This window comes from Poecilia reticulata, chromosome 15 (assembly GCF_904066995.2).
Source record: "Poecilia reticulata chromosome 15, P_reticulata-male-v2, whole genome shotgun sequence".
Lineage (NCBI taxonomy): Eukaryota > Metazoa > Chordata > Actinopteri > Cyprinodontiformes > Poeciliidae > Poecilia > Poecilia reticulata.
In genome coordinates, this window is record NC_088844.1 from 10,225,825 (window position 1) to 10,242,755 (window position 16,931).

Here is a 16,931-nt window from a genome sequence, read left to right on the forward strand (position 1 = left end):
TATTTCACAAGCTGCGGTCCTGTACGTACAGTACATCTGGCGAATGTCTCATGCTTTTAAGACAAAATGAGTTAATCCTAAAAACCCCTCTCATCTGCTCGCTCTGCTGTTGCTCAAAACCTCTGAGTTTTTAAATAGCAAATTATTCTAAATTGCTTCTCAGTTGCCATGGATACCCCCCTCACCGCCACCACCTCCTCCATCCACACCCTGATGCCAACCCCGTTGTGCAATTACATTAGAGTGCCAAGGCATGGTGAGGTATTAAAAATCTGCAACTGGCAGAAAGGAACAGAGATATTGGAATGTGATGTTTCTGTAACAAGAGATCACGTAGGAAACCGGGAAGATTAAATATGTAGGAGCTTTTAAAAGGCGCTGACCTGTATAATGAAAGAAACAGCATGAAGTGCAAGGCAGGGAGTGGAGAGAGAGAGAAAGAGAGAGAGAGAGAGAGAGAGAGAGAGAGAGAGAGAGAGAGAGAGAGAGAGAGAGAGAGAGAGAGAGAGAGAGAGAGAGAGAGAGAGAGAGAGGGGGGGAGGCACTGAGAAAATGGCACAGCACAGAAGCAAAAGGCAGTCTATTTCAAGGTTATTGATGCCATCTTTTTCATGACCTCATTTTTAATTCAGAGCGCCGGGCCCTGACAGCTAATCTCGGGAAACAGTTTAAATAAATATCATTAAAGCTTCCCCGTAGCTGCAGTAGCAGACCTTGGCTTGGACATTTCTACATTGATTTTTTTTTTTCCTCTTCTTTTTTTCCTCCCTCCCTCCTGTGTACTAATGAACGGCACACTGCGACTTAACAACGGTAACTTTGAAAATGACAATTAACTGAGGTTATCTCCTGCTCAATTCCAGCGATGCAACTCAATTTCTACTGGTGATTACTGGCTGCTCCTGGACGGCATAAATATAGTGATTATGCCCTTGGCTCCATCTTTCACAATAACATCTCCTAGGAAACCATTTCATGTGATTTTACCATTAGGTCTGTAAAGGGATAATGTGTGTAATTTTAAATGGGAGCTGAATGCTTGTGGATATTCGCAGTCTTTAACCCAAATAATACCAAGACAGCCAAGAATATCCACTTAATTGAAGGCAATTACGTCCTAAAATATTGTTTCTTTTTCCTCTCCCAGTAGCTCGAGAATTTTATTTCCTGCTCAATCCTGTGCTGAACTGCTAAAACAAGTCAAACGTGCTGCTCTAAAGTGGCACTAACAATTCACACGGGCTCGTCAGAACATGACATTAACAACACAAAAACATGGATCCTTCCTGCCATGTATCAGTGATTTAGGCTGGTGCTGATGTCATGGTGTTAGGGGGTTGGAGGTGGACTTTCAAAAACATCCCTACTATCAGGCAAGGTAAGTATATAAATGTTTATAGTAGTTCTTTACCTTTAGGTTTTCTAATTAATTTCTTAAGAACGTTGTGCAAAGTGTCTGCTTGTGCATGCTAGGCTTTATAGCAACTTTCGGTTAGCATGTTCGTTTGTCCTTACGAGCTAAAGTTAGCAAACAATTTGTATCCTCAGACTCAGTAACTTATTAAGCTGGTTTAACGTACAGCTCTATCGGAAGCATTGACTTAACTAGTAGGCTAACATCAATGTTTTGGTTCATGTTTTTCCGCCAAAAAGAGTTTGCGAGTCGTTTCAGGAGAGCCTTTTCAGATGAATGCTAATGCTAAAAGGTTGCTTTTGAAAATTTTGTTTCAAAACATCAAAAGAAGAACAAAAAAAGTATATTTACTAAAGATACCTTGTTGCTGTTTTCATTTTCTTTTTGCCTCTAGGAGCCATAACAACCAATAGATTATACTGTTTCTAACTGTTATTTCCTGTGGATTTGCTAAGTATAAACTGTGTGAATCTGCTGGCTTTTGCTATAATTTACTCATGCTAATAACACTCATCTGCTCCTTTTATATCAATACAAGTTAGTCATTAAGAGCCAAGCTACCTAAAAGTTTCCAAAAGAAAGGGAGTACTGGAAATGTTTTGTTTAAATGACTGGAAATGAGAGGACAGTTGATATCAAGCCATTCTGTGTCCTTTACACAAACAGAGATTTACATCCTTTGAGCAAAACACACAAACTCAGCACTCTTTCAAGGAAAAATAACAGAACTACACCCATCATATAATAGTAGTTTTGTGTGTGGGCTTTGCTTTTATTGTTGTTATGGGTGAATCAATCATGTTATTTAATTTTTTTTACGGTTTCTTATTATTTGTTTCTCACATTCTTTAGAGATATAATCGGTGTTACTGACAAACTTACTCATGGAGAAGCGGTTGCTTTATGAGAGACGTTCTGCTGGGAAATTATGATTCATGCAACTGGCATCCTGAACACGGTGCACAGCCTGTTCAGCACAAATCCTTAACAATACTTTAGATTAAATGGCTGGGCTTTTTTTGTTACAAATATAATCTAATATCTAGTGGTGGGACTCGACTGAAATTTTTTTATCAAGTTCATTGCAGGTTTGATGGTCCTGTTTTCTATTTAAAAACCAGTTTTGGTGCTAAATTATTCAATTAATAGACATATGAGCTCAACAAGAAATATTTGACCATTTTTAATCTGTTATTTAGGTCATTCAAGGGTCAGATTGGTGCAAAGTGCTATTACACCAATTCAAGTTTTTCAGAAATAGATATTGGTGTTTGCAGATTGCGCTTGTGTGTCAGATTTATGGCTGTATCGGAAACATAATCTAAAGGTTCCGGTCTCAGGAATAATAATAGCAAAAAAACAACATTCTTTATGCATTAAAATCTTAATTATCCAAAATGAATGTGTTCATAATAGTAGCTATTAAATAAACTGAAACAAGGATGACATTTATTCAGACTAATCAGAGAGTTTCAGTTTCTATAGCATTTTCTGCATAGCTTTCAGTTTTTTTTTTTTTGTAGACCTTTTGAATTTTTGTCCACTTTCAGACTCAGACTTTCAGACAATTGTTTTGTTTGCTCTAACTCTATGCAAAATGTTCCGGTCTAAATCACACTTAGAAATCAAAGCATCAATAGCTCAAGAAGCTTTAACGCTGAATTCAAGGCTCCCTGGGAACATCTCCCTCTCCACAACAGTTTGTAGCTGAGGTAAATTATCATGTGGTTGATACCTTAAAAGTTGCTTCACTGGATATGATTCATCATAATGAATACAGACGACATAGATGATGTTCTAATACTTCTGGAAGATAATCAGACATCAGCTCGGTATAGTACACACAGGTGGTGTGAGGGTCTGCTTGGGTCCTCCTACAGTCGTCACGGTTTATTCGACACTGTGCTTAAAACTTAAGAGTCGCTCCAGTTTGTCTGTTGCAAACTCTTGCTTGTGAATGATATTTCTGTAGCACATTGAATAACGATTAAAGGTGGAAACAAAGACACCTCTGGGGAGCAAACATACTTGAGCGAGCCTCCGAACAGCCTCATTCATCATGCAGAGAGAATGGTCGTGTTTGCTGAGCTAATACATTGAAGCTAATTGCCCTCCGAGCAACCCAAACACTAAGCCTCAGCTAAAATTATTCCCCAGAATGGAAACTTGCTCGGCTTCAGCTGATCTCGCCTGCCCCTCCTTCCTGGTGCACCTTCCTCTCTGTGTCAGCCCAATATTCACTGCAGTGCGTGGATATTATAGCTTTGTATTGATTCAGCATTATTTTTCCTCTCAGCTGCTTCACGGTGGCTGGAGAGGAAAAGGCCAGCGCAGCAGCAGTCACACCTCAGCACCTCCCATGTGAATTTGTCCGCCTTTTTTTCTGCATTTCCTACAACTCCTCTTTACATCTTGCAAGGAAAAAGATGATGAACAAACGCGAACAAACACGGCTTTTCCAACCCATGCGCTATAGGAGTGATTTATAGACTCCAAGTAAACAGAATAAACCCCGGCTTTTGGCGAAATCTTTTGGACAAAGGAACATTTAGGCTAAATAAAACATACAGCAAACTAAACAATGTGCAGCATAAGGCACATTTCTGAGAAAAGCCACTCCAGCTACTGTTGCCTGAGCTTGCAAAATTGCTTACGGCACGCAATCTTGACACAATCTGGAACTGCCTCTCGTTCACTGTATTACTGACAGGTGTGTGTGTGTATGTGTGTGAATAAGTGTGTGTGAGGACTGGGCTGCGCTGGTGCTTGAACCTGCAACACCGGGGGGAGGAGGGGGGGGGAGGGGGTTGCTGCCTGGCCGTTGGGAGGAACGTCCCGCTCCGCTCCTCGAGCAACCGGTTATCTCTCGTGGTAGAGGACGGTGTTTGGCATTTGCTTAACCTTGGGAAAGTGGCGATGTTGGTGTTGTTAACTTTCTGCGTGTGTGGGCGTGTGCGTGTGCAGCATAATACCCGTGCAGCTCCCCCAGGAGAACATCCATATGCTTACTTTGGTTTGGTAATACCATCTGAGTGATTAAAATGTGGAGGTTCAAAATGCTGCAGTATCTGACTGAATGATTAAATGAATACATTACGGCTCCGTTTTCCAGCTCGCAGCTTCTCCGTGCGTGGAGTGCGCGTTTCACTGAAAGCAAAAGCTACTGTATGTTTATCCATGTAGGTCACTTAATAATTCAAAACACTGCTGTTATTTAGAGACGCTTAATCCTCTTTGGTCGGCTCGCGGATCAGAATCACACAAAATTACCGTGTATCCTTTTCTGTGGGGAAACAAAACCGATCAATTAATTTCAAGACAACAGCTGAATCTCATCCTCGGTTTTATTATTAGAGCTTAATGAAGAGACACATTCCTTGCGAAATGAATGTGGCTTTCGTCTTTTCAAAATTTAGGCACAGCGAAGTGCTTAGTGCTTAACCCAAGGTTAATTTTTCTACAAACAACCTGAAGGACAGCCAGTCGACCTGCTGAACCCCTATATAATAACGCATTTAGAACTGCATGCATTATCAGCTCTCTGACACATTTGAAGCACTGCTCTTCATGGTTTTGAGCGCATTGACTTCCCTTGAACAAAATCAATAGTTGTCTTGTGGTGTTGAATGAAGCTCTGTGAAATCATCCTGGAAGCAAACTGAAAGAGAGTTCACTGCTCTTAAGGAAACGCAAACTGTGCAGTGCGGGTACGTGTGGCAATAACATCTTTTTTTTTTTCCTTTTCAAATTAAGTGGAGAACACTACATCACACGGGAGGTTATTTGTACTTGAGATATGCACGGCGAACAAAATAAAGATCGGTTTCAGTTCTTCAGCTTGAAATGTGAAGAGGAAAGAATTTTAAGGTTGTAAATTTATGGAGTGAGTTTGATCTTTTTGTGTTGCAGGTTTCCAAAGTGGATTTTTCAGATGGGTGTGGGGTCGGGTATAAATGAGTTTTGGCTTCGGGGGTATTTCTCTGTTGTGGTTTATTCAGTTCAACATAGCAAACCGATTAAATAAAGAAGTGAAATAATACTATTTCACTTCTTTGTCCGCTGGTATCTGAGATTACGATGCGGGACAGCCTTAAAACAAATAATCTTTACAGCAGCGACTAAATCTCAGTGCATAAAAATCCGAACATTTTCTCAGTAAAAGCGTACAGAGAGAGGAATCTTTGATTCGTCCTCATCGCATAGTTTCTCTCCGGAGTCCTCACTCCTTCCTTATGTTTTCTTCCCTTCATCTTAAGCCAAAAGTTTTCAACAGGATCCAGGTCTGAGAACTGCGACGATTCTGGAGTAAGGGTGACTTTGTGTCTGGTGAACCATCTAAGTCGACTAAACGTTACAATCCAGACAATTAAATTAAATGAAATAGTTTGATGGAGGGTGAAGGTTCAGGCCTACCCTGCCAACAAACATTAATCTGTGTGTAATATAAACAACATATTCAGAATAGAGTGCTGTCAAACCAAAAACTAACACAACAATCCAAACAAAATGGTTACTAGTAAGGCAGAAGTTCAGATTCTGTCAAACCTTTCTTTGTACACATCAGTTTAAATCTTAATGTTGGATAATCTTTACATCGATTTATATATTAGAAGCTTATCCAAGCAAAAGACCCAACTGAGATTCGCTCTCAGTGTTGGTTGTATCCACCAAATATTTAAAATATTTCAGAATCCTTGATGCAGTCTAGCAAAGGCCCAAAGCATCACAGATCCCCCACTGTACATAACACTGGAGATTACAGGTTTTTTTTTCACATATTCATCCAGAAAATGCTTTTTTTGAATTGTTATTCTGGCATCATGCTGAAACAACCAGATGACATGTAGCCTCTAATGGTTGTTATGGAGACTTGGAGAGTCCAAGATGCCACTCTTTTCTGCAGTTCTCTAACGGAGAGCTGTGGAGATATTCTTACTTCTCTTACCATCCTACTCACTCTGCATGGTGGCAAGATAAATACAGGAACTCATCCAGCCTTGTGACCAGAGGCTAAAAGAAAGAGATGACCTCTGTTTTGCAATATATTTATACATCAGGGAAACCACAGATTCCAAATTTAACGTCCCTAAACACAGATCGACATAAAAAAATAAAACAAGCGGCGAATAAATTATTAAAATACTCGAGCTGCACTTATTTGAAAGGGTCTGTTAGATTGTCAGACAATGATATCGCAATGACACGTTTAGCGGAGGTGCCAACAAGTGTGGAAAGTGTTGTAACTCCACGACTACCTTTCGTAGTGTCTCCGCGTACACGTGGCGGCACTCGTGCTGCTGGGGTTTCCGCCCAACTCGTCATATACATGCTTCCACTGCCTGCGCACCGTGATCTGGAGGAGGAGACGAGAGGAAGAAAAAAAAAAGACATCAGCAGGCGAAGAATTTCATAAGTCTTAAACAAAAAATATTTAGGGAAAAAAAAAAACATGAACGGTTGACATCATTTCAAGATCTTGGGGAGCTACGGAGCCACATTGTTCCAGTTATTAAATACTCAACACTCACAATAAGCCCAGTTAACAACCTGCTGTCAGTTGTTCTTGCTATAATCCCGTATCCCGCAACAGATGGGAATAACGGGCGGGCTCCGTCATAAAACACCAAAACCCAAGCTGCCGCTGAGCTAACAAAGCCTCAACATGAAACAAGAAATAATCAGAGGCAGATATGATGGTATTAAAAGGATATGAGCGCAGATTATATGAGCCGTATCCTCTTTAGGGCCTGCTCTGGCTATCTGTTTGGACAGCAGCATACAGCCAGCTAATGAAGAAACGAGCGCGAGCAACACGTTTGACGAGCAAAACATCAAACAGGTCGCACATGAGCAGTGGCTGAACAAACAGCGGGGCGATCCTGCCAAGTTAACTGCCTCATTCAACCTCGTTTCGGGCCCGCTTTGTTTCTCCCTGCAGCACGCGCACGCTGGCGAGCTGCGTGCGCGCCTCTCTCCACTTGATCTCCAACGTGGGAAAAAATGAGCGATTTATCCAATTTCCTTCTGCTCCGCGCAGAACAGAGGAACATGTGTTTTCCACACCGAGGGGGTTTTGAAACAACAGCACCATTTCGGCTGAAAGTGGCTCTGAGCAATACTTTCTTCTCGGGGAAAAATAGCAACTGACCTCACTGGGGTGAAAGGAGGGCAGAGAGACAGAGAGAGAAAGAAAAGTAGAGGAGAAGAGGGAGGGAAAGTGGAGGTGGGGGGGGTGGACAGGTAAGGGACGGCGTCAGAGGGAGAGATGTGTCAGAAACGAACAAAAGGGGACAAATATCGCAGGCAGGGGAAAAGAATGAGAGGAGGAAAACTGAGAGGAGAGGGTAATATGTCGCCACATATGTGAATACTTACCAACTCATATCCTCCAAGTTTCTGAGCAGCTTGAAACATAGTCCAAAGGTTGACTGTGGGAGACAGAAGACAAACAAGGCAGTTAGGAACTCTGGGAAAGCTGAAACAAATGACATCATATACAGTCATTACACCAGGGGGAAGGAAACGACTTTTATGATCCCCGTAGTCAAGAAAAAAGCTATAAAAACACAATGTAAAATCACATCATTACAAATTTGAGCCTTTAATAATTATCAGCGATTACGTCCTCGGCCAGGACATTTCTTTTTTTTTTTTTAACAGAGGGACAGACAGAGATAACAGGAGAGCTCAGGCCTGGCCTGGCCTGGCTGCCAAGACACACAGAGGTTTTAAACCATCGTGGTTAAAACCTGCTAAAGCTTTCCATCATCTCATAATTAACATTAAAAGTTCGTTTAAAAAAAAAGCCAATAAAAATAGCAATGAAAGTTTTCTCTGTTGTGCACTTCTGGAACGCCGGCTGACAAATCTGTATGGAAAAGAAAGCTTTGTAATAATTTGCAATACAAATTCATATTGTCTCTTTTTGTAGAACAGGTGTGCTAAACTCATTCATGTCAAGTCACAAACGTTCTTAACGGGCTGGTTGTGGCAGAATATATTGACAAAAAGGTTAAAATGTAAATAAACAGGTGTCTCTGGATTTCATGAGTACTTCTTAAAGCTAAATAATATTGAAGTTTTGTCATTAATGGTATTTGGCAGTATACAGATAAAAACTGCTCTGATTTGATTGATAAAGTATTTAAGTGCACAACTTGAAGGTTGTATTTTTATAGCCGTATGGAGTCTAGAGGAACTCAAAAGATGTTATGATGGCCCGGGTGGTGCAGATAAAAAGAGCACGGTAGTGGCAGTGTCATACTGAAGAGATGCCACCCATCAATTTTGTTTGGGAAACAATGCAGTGCATAGCAGCATGCAGCCTATATTTTTGCAAAATAGCAGCAAAAGAAGACATGCAGACTTTTCTTTTATAACTGAGTTTTTCATAACTTACTCAACACCTTATATTTAACTTTCTTAATAATCCAACCAAACTAAGTACAACTTTGTCAATTTCAGTGTAGACAGTGACATTTAACTTGGCATCTATACACTTTGCCATGGCGACTGAGCTAAAAGTGGATGAGGCAACGAGAATGTTTTAATTTTATTTCCCCCAAACACACATGAAGCCGTTTTGAGAAGCAGAAAGTCTACAGTAACTGTTCGGCGATAAAAGTAGGAGACAGAAGAAAACAATCAACAAATCGAACATCCCTGCTGAGACTTTGATTGGCCGATAATTGTGGGAGTTCTTTGTTTTAATGTATGCCGTGGGAGGGCGGGGTCTGATCACCAGTCTACTGGTTGTTTTGTCTATAAGTATTCCCTTATTTCTGCTGAAGGAGTACAAATGAACACCACATTTTGCTAGAATAAAGAACATGCCTCATCCTGACAAAGACGTTTGTTAACTCTCAGCTGCAGCCTGCAGGTAGGAACGAAAAGCCATTAAAAGCATCAAAGACTTTGCAAAATGCTCAAACTTCTGTTTGAACTAATGCAAATTAATTTGCATCGATTTCTCCCACCAAACAAACCCTGACAAGCCACATTATAAATACATGTCTTGTGTAATATTTCTGCCTAAAAATAGCTAGCAGAAAGTCTTCAAATGGCTTTCTCTCTCTCTCCCTCCCGCTCTTTTTAAAGGAAATACTTCCCATGAACAAAGAACCATAAGTTCATTGAGGGACGTTTTGTGCCAATGACATTTGTATTTGCTTTCTGTAACATCATTGTTTAACATTTTTATATGAAGGCCTATAAATAAGAAAAGGGAGGCTTCGCCCAGGGAAAAATCCATCAAAATTCAATCTGTGCGTACACAAAGCCTTGCATTTGTCAAAATGACATTTTCCTATCTCCGCATTTGACAGCATTGATTTTTTTTTTCTCTCTCTCTCTCTTTCCCTCCTCTCTGCGACCGTTGTCAATGCTCGGGTGGAATAACAAAGGGAGCCGGGTAGGTTTTTCTGTTTGAACTGAGCACGCTGGCGCATTGTACTCTCCAACTGTGGAAACAGAAAGATGGTCTATTTAACTCGCTTGTTACGCATCGACTGTAATTACCGCAGCCGCACACAGGACCGGGAGGGGACGGGAACACAAAGGCAATGAGGGAACATGCCTTTTCTTAGATGTCTTGTCATTAGTAATTTCTTTTCTTAATTCCCCTCTGTTTGGCAGGGGCAATTATCACTGAGATAAGGATGACAAAACAGGAACACAATGCAGCCTCGGTGACACACCGATGGCACGGCAATTAGACAACACGGCTGAAAGAGGGAGACAAATTGGAACTGATGTTCACAATCACATGCTGATGTCCAAGCCCAGGAAAAACACACACACACACGTCAGGACATTCACACAAACACAAACACTAACTGGTTAATCTCATAAAATACACGCTAAAACCACAACTGCTTTTGTGTAAGAGCTCCAGTTCACAGTGTCTTGTTACCTTTCACCACTTCATCTGCACACATGTGGCCTTAAGGCAGCGGCTGCTCAGCGAAACACAATGAGCGACGATAACAAAGGCAGAAGGACTTAGAAACGGAACTGCAGCCACTGTTGTCACATTTATATCAGGTTGTTGAAAACGACGGCTTCGCAGAGTCAACTATTGTTTTGGAAATGAATTTTTAAGCAGAAACGGACAGGCGATTTCCCAGTTAGGCGTGAGTCGCTTACTGGAATCAAGGAGCGGCAAGGATTGAGCTTAAAAAGTCTATCTTGTGGTTTAAAGTCTTGTTAAAGAGATGCCAGAGGAGGCAGCAGATTTTTCAGTTCGGTGGAGCGTCGAATAATTTTGAGTTCCCCCTTCCCAACCTGTTGCTGCACACTGTCAGCTGCTTCACAGATTTGTGTCTTTTCTGGTCAAGATTTCTAATTGCGAAAACAGAAAATAGTGCGAAAGCTCCAAACATTATGTCTCCTCTTAAGCAGATGACTTTGTGCTCAACCAGAGCAGATAGCTCTACTGCTTAACCAGCTAATATCAGCTTGTTGTACCCTCCTAACGATAAAGAGCACAACGGCAAAATAGGCTTAACATCTTCCATGTTGCCAGGAAAATAATTCAGACTATTTAAAAAGTGTAAAGACGATATGTTTGCCTTGAGTCTGTAAAGATTTTCTTGATTCAATAATCTGCTGAATCGTTCAAGCAAAACCCAGAAAACAAGTAAGACATACAAACTATCCCAAAATTATTCACATCCCTGGCATATTCAGATTGAAAGAAATCTTAAGTAACATTTGAAATTTACCAACATGTTTCTTCTGACTTGAAATAAAAAGTGATATTTTTGTCCAGCCAGAATCCTGAATTTCATCAGATTCAAAATTAGTGTCTTGTGACAAAACATAAATAGGAAACATTTTTAGTGAAAACATGGTCAGCAATTATAAGGCGTCTGCTGTTTATGGCAATAAAAATGTTCATAGAATATTGAGAAGGTTATAAATAATTAGAACATGTAATATGACGCTATTTATTATCATTAAGTTGATGTCACTTATGTTACTCTGTAAATAGAGTCGGAGCACAGAGGCATAATGTTCTGTCCAATAAGTCGATGTCCTTTCCACATATATCCTAGCTTTTTTTATTACTAAAATAATAAATAAACATGGGAGATACAATTAAATCTGCAATAATCAGTTTGTTCTAATACTTCAGCTGCAGTGGGAGTAATTGTTGCTTTCTCACTTTGTTTGAAGTTTTTTCAGTAATGCCATGATGTGAAGCTGCAGTAAATTTTATTCAAGGTTACATTGAGACATTGGCCAGCGTGGTTTCATCATGGAGCTTTCCTGTTCAGCACTTGCATCTCGGAATCTAAAAAAGCTGCAGTGGAAAATTTTTTTACTTTTTCTCCCCATCGTTTTTTTTTCTTTTTTTTCTGCCAACTGGCAAGAAAACAGCATTTTAATCTCCAGGAGACAGAAATAATTAGCTCCAGCTGAAAGAGCTGATAATAGAGCTGTTGTTTACTGCCACTTTCAAGAGAAAAATATAAATGAAAAAAAAAACTCTAGCCTGTATCCAATCCTCCTGCTTCTCCTTTTTTTTCTTCTTCATTTCAGCTTCTAATACTTTAATTTTGTTTTATTTTCCAGGCCAAACGGTCACACATAAGCAACTCTACTCGAGGATGTTTAATGCATACAAACCCAGAAGTGAAATATAAATTTAGCATGAGAGCGAGGCGAGGGAAAACAGGCAGGCGTAGTGTCGAGCCAGCAGTATTCGTATTACAAGGTTTTACAATAAGTTACAAGCCATTTGTGGTGAAACGCAGATTGAAGTGAATTATGCTGGGAACTGCAGGAATAAGACTGTAGCTTTTACTCCGGCTTCAGACTCAGATTTAAACGGATACGAGGGTAATTCTGGTGGAATCATTTAACCATCTGTTGCTTTGTTAAACTCCAAGAAAACTTCATAAAAAAAAGATTAATGCTCAAAAGAGACTAAAATAGGAAAATTTCAGTTTCCATTACATGAAAGAGACCCCTTTGATCCCTCAGTGCATTTGTTGAAAGAGAAAAAATATGAAACTGGCAGCTGATTATATCTGAGAGTTTGCATTAATTGTGATGTGCCCCCCCCCCAAACCCTTCACATGTGCTGATGTGTGCTCGCTGCCAAGGACGAAGTTTAAACAGCATGATTTTACCGTTTAATGAGGGCTCTTGCTTATGATGTGTCTACTTTTGAGATTCAAAGCATGTGCTGTATGTAAAACAGTTGGCGAGTGGACCTCGACTTTATTCCGAGCTCAAACAGAGAAATGCCAGCTGAAAGTAAAGAGCGTGTAATTCTCCGACGTCTTCATCTCTCCATCTCCTCTGAAACCGCCACGACCTGTTTGAGCTACAACATGTTGGCAGCTACAATGACAGGGCTGTCAAAATACTCTGGCGGTGTTAGCTAAGACCAACATGTAACAGTTTAGAATAACGAGTGACGCAACGCTGCAGTGATGAAACAATTTGATATAGAATTAAATCTACAACCGTTTGTGTATGTCTGAGAAAACATAAAGTCAGCATTCAAAAACAGTAATTGACATTTAAAAATATATTCGAACAAGATGGCATGGTTGCCACGACCCTTTTGTTGTTCCCACAGAGTCAGAAAGCCTGGGTTTAACATGGTGGACTTTAGCACCAGTGGTGTTGCTAAGTTAGTTGTTAATTTATAAAATGTAACTAAAAACCCACAAGTGGACACCAAACGTTTCTAAGATTAGTACATCTTAGCTAAATTCATACAGTAGTTGACATTATTGCTGACGCCAACTTAGTGAAGGCATAAAATGTTACTAAGTAATGCATTTTTAAAATCTAATCTAACACAGCAGTGTGTATTCCTCCTTCACCCCCTCCCTGACAACCACAGCAAACATTTTCCATTTATTAACACTTCACGGTTATACCTCAGCTTGTTAGCAAGTTTAACTTTAGCATTAGCATTGCTGGCAAATTAATTTAGACATAAAATGTTACTGAAAGAGCAATTTAAAAACTTTTAATATCTATTCTAACATGGTGTCTTGGAAGGTTTCCATGACAGCCACGGATAGAAAGTGCTGTTCATTGGCAGCAAGAACCTCAAGGTTACCAAGCTGAGCTTGGTAGCAAGTTTGACGTTAGCATTAGCACTGACACTGAACTGTTTAAATAGAAACGTCCTCAACCACAAGTAACAGTTTTACAGATTTTAGTAAGATGATTTATTCAATCATACAACAAACCATATAGGCATAAAGACTTAATTACACAGATGAATGAGAACTGCAGTGTACTGAACCAATGGCTTCTAACCAAAATGTCAAATCTATAATCAAAATAAATCTGTAAATGTTAGAATTTAGCCACTATTAAACACCATGCTTTCAAACAAATATGTTCAACTGAAATTGAAAACAATTTTACGACTAAAATTGAACACATTTAACAACACCTACTAACGCATGGCGTTCTGCTCTCTCTAGAGTAGCGGTTCTCAACGTGGGCGGTACCGCCCCCCAGGGGGTGTTCAGAGGACGGCAGGGGACGCTGGCGGACATTTTTACAAAAGGGGGTCGCTGGGATGCCTTTGGGGGGCGTTTAGTCAAAGGTAAACTTTACACCTTAAATGCACAACAATGCCAGTTTAGACTTTGAGCAACTTGGTAAAACTGTATTGTGTAACATTAAAACATGCTTGGTTGCAACTGTATCGATGGCAGCTCTTCTTCTATTCAGTGTTTGTAGCTTCTGTTAGCTTCTTAGTGCAGCTCTGTTCTCCTGCTACTGGTAGCTAAAATCACGATACCCTCACTGTGTATCCCTCTGAAAAATGAACACATTTAAATAAAGAAATCAAGAAATCCCTCCATGGGTGATACCATGATAGAGAGCGTTCATTGTATAGCGTTAACACGGTGCTGTAAGTGGTCGGGTATGAAACGGGGGTGATAGAACAACACAGCACTTTTAAATTTCAATAATCAGAATGCAGAAATTGTTTCCGTTGTTTTAAAAGGTTTATGTCAGTCTGCCTTTTCCCCATTGATACGCTTCCCGACCGCCCTGCACCTTAGGGGCTTAAAAAAAAGACGAGCACATGACGCAAAACTCTGAAACAGGAGAAGCGGGACATAAAACGGAGCGACGAACTAGATGTGAATTATGGCATAAAAACAGAGAATCCGACGCTAAACAGTGAAAAAATCAACACATGATGTGAAACACATGACGATTAGGAAGCGCAGCAGGTGATGAGATTACTGATGGTCAATAAACGATCAAATAAATGTAGCAACAGGACAGAAACTAAAGTGGACATAGCAATAAACCAAGAGAGGATAATACTAATCAAAGGAAACTAAATGGAAATGAATGAAGAACAAAATGCAAGAATAAACTAAGAAACTAAAGTAAATACAGAGGAATAAACTGTATTTACAGTTTATTGCTCGAAAGGCAAGACCTTTCGAGCAATACTTAATACAAAAGACTGTATGGCAAGAATAAACAGACATTATTTCCAGATCAAAGGTAAAATAATATTGTTGAAGTGCCATGGGTTTGTTGAGACCACATCTAGTACTGAGAATAAATATATCTTACAGACCATAACAGTAAAGAACTGATCACTTTTATGTTTTTAATTAGATTTGATATATTTATTTCTTCAATATTATTTTTCATGTCAGTGTTAATGTCATGAGGCTGATGACTCCATGACACTTTCAATTTGACTCATTAGGATTTGATTAAGAACCAGATTTGTTCTTTGTAATTTCTGTCCAGTAAAACTATTAATCTATAAATCAATAGGTCTATATAAAGATATAATCCATGTTTCTGTCTCATATCTGTACGGCGTTAAAAGGATCTGGAACTTTTGTTTTTTCACTGAAAGCTCTGGTTTGTACAATAAATGTCATGTGGGTGAAATTTTATGGATGATACTCTGATGTCCCATTCTCCTGAAGGCAGCACAGAGCTGCACCACCAGAAACTGACATAAACACTGAAGAGAAGAGTTATGATTAATGTAGTTACAGTTCTATCCATGTTTTAATGTTGCAGAGCTCAGTCGTTTGCAAATAGTTCAAAGTTTAAACTGGCATGTTGAACATCTTTTATCTGCTCATTTTGTGCAAGATTTAACAACTAGAAAATGGCAAAGAATAAGAATATTTTTTCCACTCTGATTGGCTGCTGTTAGGCCTACCAATTTTAAGTTGAATGTTCATTGCATTTTTCGTAGACACCTGTGAAAATAATTTCTATTCCCATGACTTTTTTGTTCTCTGGGAAATTATTTCTGATGGTAAATACAGAAACAAGCATAAAAATCAAAACATTTACAACAGTGATAGTAATATTAATAATAAAATAATGGTCAGTGCAAAGTAGCCTACAAATTCTTTGATGGGGGGCAGTGAGGGACCTGGATAAAGGCTAGGGGGGCACTGGCCCAAAAAAGGTTGAGAAACACTGAATTAGAGTAACCCAGTTATCCTACAACAAGCTGATACTAGCTGAATAATTAGTCAGAAGTTAACTGCATTACATTAATGATAGAAAAATATTGCAAGAGGCGAAATATTTCCAAATAGCCAAACTTGTCTTTCTAACAAGTACAGTAAAAGTGTTGCCATTTTCTTGCAGCTAGAAAAAACTCTAGTCAATCTGTGTCTTTTTTAAAAATAACTTTTAAGAGAACGTAATAGACTGTAGAACTGCAGTTCTACAGTCTATTACGTCTATTACAGTCTATTCAAATTTTCTGTCGTACCATGGTACGACAGAAAATTTGATGAGTTTTGATGTAACTTTTAAAAACCTCGCTTACCTTGATAACGGTAAATAATTCCCGCCTAGTCAATATACATCACTCTCCCTTTTCCACCTCTCATTAATTTACAGGAGCCATTCCGTCCTGAATAGTTAAATCCTGAGTGGTTCCCTTAGCATCACTGCTAATGTGCATTCCTTCCTTGAATAAAAGACTCAGAACGCAGCAGAGAGGAAAAAAAAAACAATCTGGGATGAGAGCTGGCATTCTCAAGTGCCTTTCCTCAAGATCAAATACCTTAAACAAACACGTTTTTTTTTTTTCTTTCCTCCAGTTTCAAGAGACCAGAAAGAGCACGCTCTTTATGATGTTTACGTGCAGGTTTTCTCCTCTCTGCCCCTCTGCACTTCAAGTGCAAGCTAAGCATCCGACCTATATTAGAGATCTTTCATCTCGGCCAGACGTGTTTCCCATACATGTGATGTTCTTCTAACGCCGCTTTAAGGGCGTTCTTGCTCTTCACAGGAAAACCTTTTGACAAGAGTGAGGAGATGTTCTGTCTTACATGAAAGCTGGGTAAAATGTGTCCTGACAGAAAGCCTCCTGAGTTTTTTTTTCTCTCTTTTCTTTACAAGTTGTTGTATGCACTATTTCTCCTCTAAGACTTTTATTCCCTCAGTTTATAATTGAGACAGAGGGATTATTTTCTTTATCCCTAACAGTCATGAATTCTTCTTACTTTTGCCATAAATGTCTGTAGTCATT

At 39.5% G+C, this 16,931-nt stretch overlaps 1 protein-coding gene across 1 annotated transcript in view; it reads right to left on the bottom strand.

Annotated features, from left to right (window-relative positions):
- arid5b (AT-rich interaction domain 5B) overlaps window positions 1-16,931 on the bottom strand; it is a 107,907-nt gene that overhangs the window by 11,800 nt on the left and 79,176 nt on the right. Inside the window, exons 7-8 of the mRNA XM_008429163.3 lie at window positions 7,790-7,842; window positions 6,670-6,767 (exon numbers count right to left, since the gene is read on the bottom strand). Coding sequence (XP_008427385.1) covers window positions 6,670-6,767; window positions 7,790-7,842 — 151 coding nt within the window. The remainder of the gene's footprint in view (window positions 1-6,669; window positions 6,768-7,789; window positions 7,843-16,931) is intronic.